We start from the raw sequence: 5,413 nt of genomic DNA, 5'->3' as shown, positions 1-5,413 counted from the left end.
GAGCCCGAGGCCTCTGGGCCCGACTCCTCGCCGCCATCGCCGGCCGCCGCCCCTGCGCGGGCCTCTGAGTCCGCCCCCAACTCCCCCGCCAAGCTGGAGCCCAAGCCCATCATCCCCAAAGCCGAGCCCAAGGCCAAGGCCCGCAAGACCGAGGCCCGAGGGCTGACCAAGGCGGGGGCCAAGAAGAAGGCTCGGAAGGAGGCGGCGCAGGCCGCGGAGGCCGAGGTGGAGGTGGAGGAGGTGAGTGTAGCTGGGGGCAGGAGGAGTTGTCCCGCGTCCCCCAAGGTGATTGGGCTCCGGGTGGGATTCCAGTGCGGATGATTTGGGGGTGGGGAGGGTGAGGGCACAGGGTAGGGCAGGGAAATGAATCCCCAGCAGAGATGTGGGCTTCTCAAGTGTAGCTTGATCCCCGGAGGCCTTGGGAACAGTGAATTCACTGCGGAGTCCCGCACCCTGCTGCAGGGGACACGCCTTTTCCCCTGCTCTCTAGTCAGCAGGAGGCAGCGCTTTGGAGAAGGGGGTGCTGGGGGCCCTAGGCTGCTGGGGTGGGCGAGTGACGGCACATGTGGGACCAGGGTTATATGAGCTGAGCTGAGCACCAGCAGCATCTGCTACAAGGTGTAGCAGGGAGGGCTTCCTGGCAGTGGAGGAAAGGCCCAATAGGGCTTATTAGAGGGGGCTGGGAGCAGGAATGAAGCTAGGTGGGTGGCGGCCATGGATGTGGCCCATGGGGGACGAGCAGAAAGAAAGGCAGGTTCCTGCCTTCCAGTTTGAGTGCTGCCCACTGTGTGCTTCAGGACACACCCTTACCCTCTTTGGACCCTAAATGGCTTGGTTAATTGAGTCCCAGAATCCCTCCAGCCCTGATGGCGTGCTGTCCAGGTGGCTGACCCAGCAGTGAGCAAAACGAGGGGTACTCAGAGGAGGACTCTTCCAGAAGTTCCCACTCCTCTGTCCAGCCTCGTAGGGACTTGGGCAGGGGGTGTTTCAGAGGCCATGGGAACTCAGGCAGGTTCTCTCCACTGCTCCCAGGTCCCCAACACTGTCCTCATCTGCATGGTGATCCTGCTTAACATCGGCCTGGCCATCCTCTTCGTGCACCTCCTGACCTGACCCTTGTCTACCAGGTGTGTCTAAGGGGGGGGGTAGCTGTGGAGAGCTCCAGGCACCAGGGTAATGGAGGAGGGGGGTTGCCTACTGGGCATCTGTCCTGTGGCTCATTGAGGCCCGTCCCCCAGCAGAGGCAGAGACCCAGAGTGGATTTGATAGATCGTGCCTTCCCCAATACAACACACACACACACACACACACACACACACACACACACACGCACAGCCCCCGTTAGCTCAACAAGTGCAGAGCACCTGCTCCCTGTCAGGTGAGCGCTGGGGCTTCACTCACTCACTCATGTACCACCACTTACTGAGCAGCTTCTCTGCGGGGATTTAGGGCTCCAAGAGAGACACGCTCGGGCCCTAAGAAACAGGGTGAAGATGAAGGTAAACCCTTAACTTACAGGCAGACGTCACGCATCCACATTCAGGCAGAACAGCTCTTGACCCTCTCCCCAGACTCTCACCGTCTCGCCGGAGCCTGCCTGGCATGGGCAGGCCCTCTGCCGTCTGCCCTCCCTTTCTCTCTTGCCCACTTCAGTCTGTAATCCCTCTGCCCCCAGACTACCCAACCCCCAGCCCTCTCTTCTAGAATCACCCTCCCCCCACCCCCCAGCTGTCTGTCAGTTGTTTCCCCGTGAGGGAGCTGGGAGGGCTTGTAAGGTCCTGTGAAACGGAGGTGGGCTGGGCTGGCCCGGTGGAAAGTGATCTCAGGGTGAAGTCCCCACACGACACGTAAAATCATTGCCTGCTAGTACCGGCCTGAACCCCATAAAGCCTGTGCTTGGTGATGTTAACAGAGTTTCTACCTCTTGCCCTGCCCCCACCTGAAGCCCCTGGCTTAGTGTGGGCTGGAGGTTCCTACTCAGTCTTAGGAGAGGAGGAGGAGAAATCCCTGTCCAGTCCCCTGCCAATAGTCAGTGTTAGCCTGGTAGGTGCTGCCCTGGGGGTGAGTGCTGAGCTCTGCAGGGGCCTCATTTTACAGGACTGACAGCTTGTGACCTGAAGGCTGGAAGGGCAGTGAAGAGGGGGAGGACGGGGAAGGGCGTGCCAGGCCAGGGAACGCTTTCCCCCTCCGACCCTCTCCTGACTCTCTCTCTTGCTGTCTTTTTGCAGAGGAGTTCCTGCTGAGGATATGAGGACCCGTCTTTCCACATTGCCAGGCGGGAGGCCAGGGAGGACTGAACTGTGGCCCCGGAGCCCCTGGATCCAGCTCACAACCACACCACATATGTTTAAGGAGGCCCCCGGTGGCGCTGTGCTGGGCAGCAGTGGTGCCCGGAGAAATAGAATGTTCTGGGGATCCTCCAGGAGCTCTGTGCCCAGTGCCAGGGGAGGCCTCGAAGCAAGAGTCCCGTCTCTTGAGCGCTCCTGCCCCTCATCCTCATCCATTCCCTCGCCTTGCTGCCGGGGTCCCCCTTCCCTGAGCTTTTGTGTGTTTCGGGAGAAGTCACTGAACCAGGACAGTAATGCTAACTCCCAGCCCCTTTCTTTCCACCCCTGCCCTGCTTTGTTTTAACTTCCGGCAGATCCCTGTGGTGGGCAAGCAAGGGAGCCGCCCACACCGCAGAGGCCCTGCCTTCCGTGGTCTCCACGCAGCACACGCTGTGTCCCTGGCTTACAGATGTTCTGGATGACAACAGAGGAAACAGTGCTCCCGTCTCCTCCCCACCGTCCAGCTAGCTTCCCTTCCGGGCCCGTAGAAAAGGGGGAGACACAAGGCATTGGAGCCTTTGGCTGGGAGGCCACTGATCAGTGGCCTGGGGTGGGGGCGGGAAGAGGGGCTTAAGGGGGCATTAAGGATGGCCCCTGTTTTCCACTGTGCCTGAGCCTGAGGCTGGCCGTGCATTCAGGACATCCATAGCACTCAGGGTGCTAAGGGTCACCGCTCAGGAGCCCTGGGGCTGCTGCAAGAAAGCTAGTGGGACGTACTGTGAATTGGCGAGTCCGCTTCCTTTACCAGGGCCCGGTGCCAGCTCAGGGGAGAGTGAGCACGGAAGCCCTTGGAAGCCCAGGCACATTTCCCCCGGGGCCGACTCTGGGGCAGGCGCCAGAAACAGGCTGTTGGCGCACAGGCATTTCCCAGGGAGAGGAGAGCAAGTCTGGGGGCCCCCAGAGGATGTGGTCTGTTCAGTACTAAGTCCCTTGGCTTGCTTGGCATAAGATGGTATTTGCATGTAGCTCATTACAGATGCTCTGTGCCACACTGGGCCTCCGGTCCCTTGTGCTTGTGGGGGCCCTGTGGAGGCCGAGGGCTTGTGGGGCCCCTGCATTTGGGAGGATGGATGGAAAGGCCCCTCCAAGCCCAGGGACAGTTGTGGCAATGGCGCCCAAGCAGAGCTGCCTGGCTGTCGCTCCCCAGCCTGTGTGTCTGTGGACTCGGGGCTTCAGTGCCGTGGTCCAGACTCCCCGGGGGCAGCTCTGCGGCCTCAAGTTTGCTTCTGATGAGAGGTCGGCTCTGCCTCTCCCTCTCAGTACTTGGGAACCTTCCTCCAGCCCCACACTGGCTGTTGGGAGTGCTGCTGAAGCCTCACGGTGTGGTTGGAATGGTGGACTGCGTTTCTCACAGATCCCCTGTGGCCCGCGGCTCTGCATCTGTGTGTGGGCTTTCCTGGACTGCGAAGGAATGGCGGCCGGGCTGGGGGCGCCGGCTCTGAGACCCTGGTCCAGGTTTTGGGCTGCCCCAGTGCCGGGGGCAAGGCTGCGGGCCCCAGAGGTCCGGGCCTGATTTTAGAGCTGGTGTTTGGGGTGACAGTTCAGGATGCTGCGGTCTGTGGAATAATAAACCTGCATCTGCTCGCGGGCTCGCTGGGGCTGTGGTGTCTGCTTGTGGGCCCAGGATGAGGGGCTGGCCAGAGGGGGCGCGAGGCTGGGCTCTCTCTCTCACACCGTCCCCTACTACCTCCTGAGGGCAGCTGAAGGGCTTCAGTTCTGGTGGAGCAGATCCAAGACCTTCTAGGACAAACCCTGGATTTCTCAAGCAGATTCCAGAACCTTCCCTGAGCAGCGGATGGTAGAAGAAAGAGCCTGAACTTTGAGGTTAGGTCTTCCTGGCCTGCAGTCCTGCTCAGCCCCTTATTTGTCTTCTCTGACCTCAGTCTCATCTATAATAATACTATGTCTGACTGCAGTGAGGAGTCCACGAAATGTTGATGCTTGTGCAGTAAAGCCCAGCCGAGCAGCGGCGAGATGGAGACGTGTGTCGTGATTGCTGCACGCACAGTACTGTCCAGGCCCTCCCAAAAGCCCCCTTGCATTTTTATGGAGGACCCCAGAAGTCCCAAAGGGTGGAGATGATCCAGGCCCCGGGTAGATAATCACAGAATGTCTCGGGGTGGGTGGGTGGGGGGCCATAGGTCATCTTCATTCTCTACAGAGGCTCAGAGAGGAGGGATTGGCCAAAGGTTCCACGGCAAGTCAGCGGCAGGCAGCGAACGAGAAGTTTCCGTGCAGGCTCTCTTGCAGCTGGCTGCCCCCGGGGCGGGGGCTGGAGAGGAGGACCCCTCGCCCATCCACAGGCAGCTCCCAGAGTGGTGTGGTGACGGGGACTCCTGGGTTCTCTCTGGTACCTCCCCTGACTCGCTGTATGTCAGCCACTCCTTGTTTCTGTGCCTCAATTTCCTCTTCTGCCAACAAGACCATAACACCTGCCATCTGGCTTTCTTTACAGGCAGTGCAGTGAGATTCAAGTGAGGGGGGATAGTGGGGGGCAAAGAGGTGTTTGAAACCCTGGAATGATCCAGGGACCCCAGGAAGAAGGGTGGGCTTGGAGGGAAGGCTGGTGGGGTGGTGAGGCTAGGAATGGGGGGGGGAGCTTTTTAATATGCAAGGATTTTAATAAACCCACTGCGGGAAGGAGGGTCTGTAGACTGTGTGTGCATGTGTGTGTGGTGTGTAGAACACAGGAGTGAGGGGTAGGGGCAGAGGGCTGACTGCGTTAGAGTCACCTTGCATGGTTTGAAAAGAAGGCTCATTGTAGGGTGGGAAGGGGAAAAAAGGAGGAAAAAAAGGCTCCTTCCTGAGCCCCCATTGGAGTCCGCCAGTCAGGGAAGGTTGGGCAGATTCCGGCGCCCCCTGGTGGCTCAGGTGCGGCACACAGACTGTCCCAGTCGTGGCCACGGGCGGCTCTGGGAAGTTCCTCCGGTCCTCTGCCATGTCCAGCGTTCATTTAAGGTGTCTTGTGCCATAGGAGACCTTGAAACCGCCCTATGGGCGTTGCCAGGGCCTATGATTACAGACCACTACCTTAGGGTCTTGGCAGGAATCTTCCAGGGCAGTGGGAAAAGATGCTCAAGGAGCAA

At 59.8% G+C, this 5,413-nt stretch overlaps 1 protein-coding gene across 1 annotated transcript in view; it reads left to right on the top strand.

Annotated features, from left to right (window-relative positions):
* JPH2 (junctophilin 2) overlaps window positions 1-4,306 on the top strand; it is a 71,953-nt gene extending 67,647 nt beyond the window's left edge. The window contains exons 5-7 of the mRNA XM_029917952.1: window positions 3-240; window positions 1,033-1,127; window positions 2,229-4,306. Coding sequence (XP_029773812.1) covers window positions 3-240; window positions 1,033-1,113 — 319 coding nt within the window. The 3' untranslated portion in view covers window positions 1,114-1,127; window positions 2,229-4,306. The remainder of the gene's footprint in view (window positions 1-2; window positions 241-1,032; window positions 1,128-2,228) is intronic.
* The last annotated feature ends 1,107 nt before the right edge of the window (window positions 4,307-5,413 follow it).

The sequence above is a fragment of the Suricata suricatta genome, chromosome 12, assembly GCF_006229205.1.
Source record: "Suricata suricatta isolate VVHF042 chromosome 12, meerkat_22Aug2017_6uvM2_HiC, whole genome shotgun sequence".
Taxonomy (NCBI): Eukaryota; Metazoa; Chordata; class Mammalia; order Carnivora; family Herpestidae; genus Suricata; species Suricata suricatta.
This window is presented reverse-complemented; position numbering and strand designations above follow the sequence as displayed.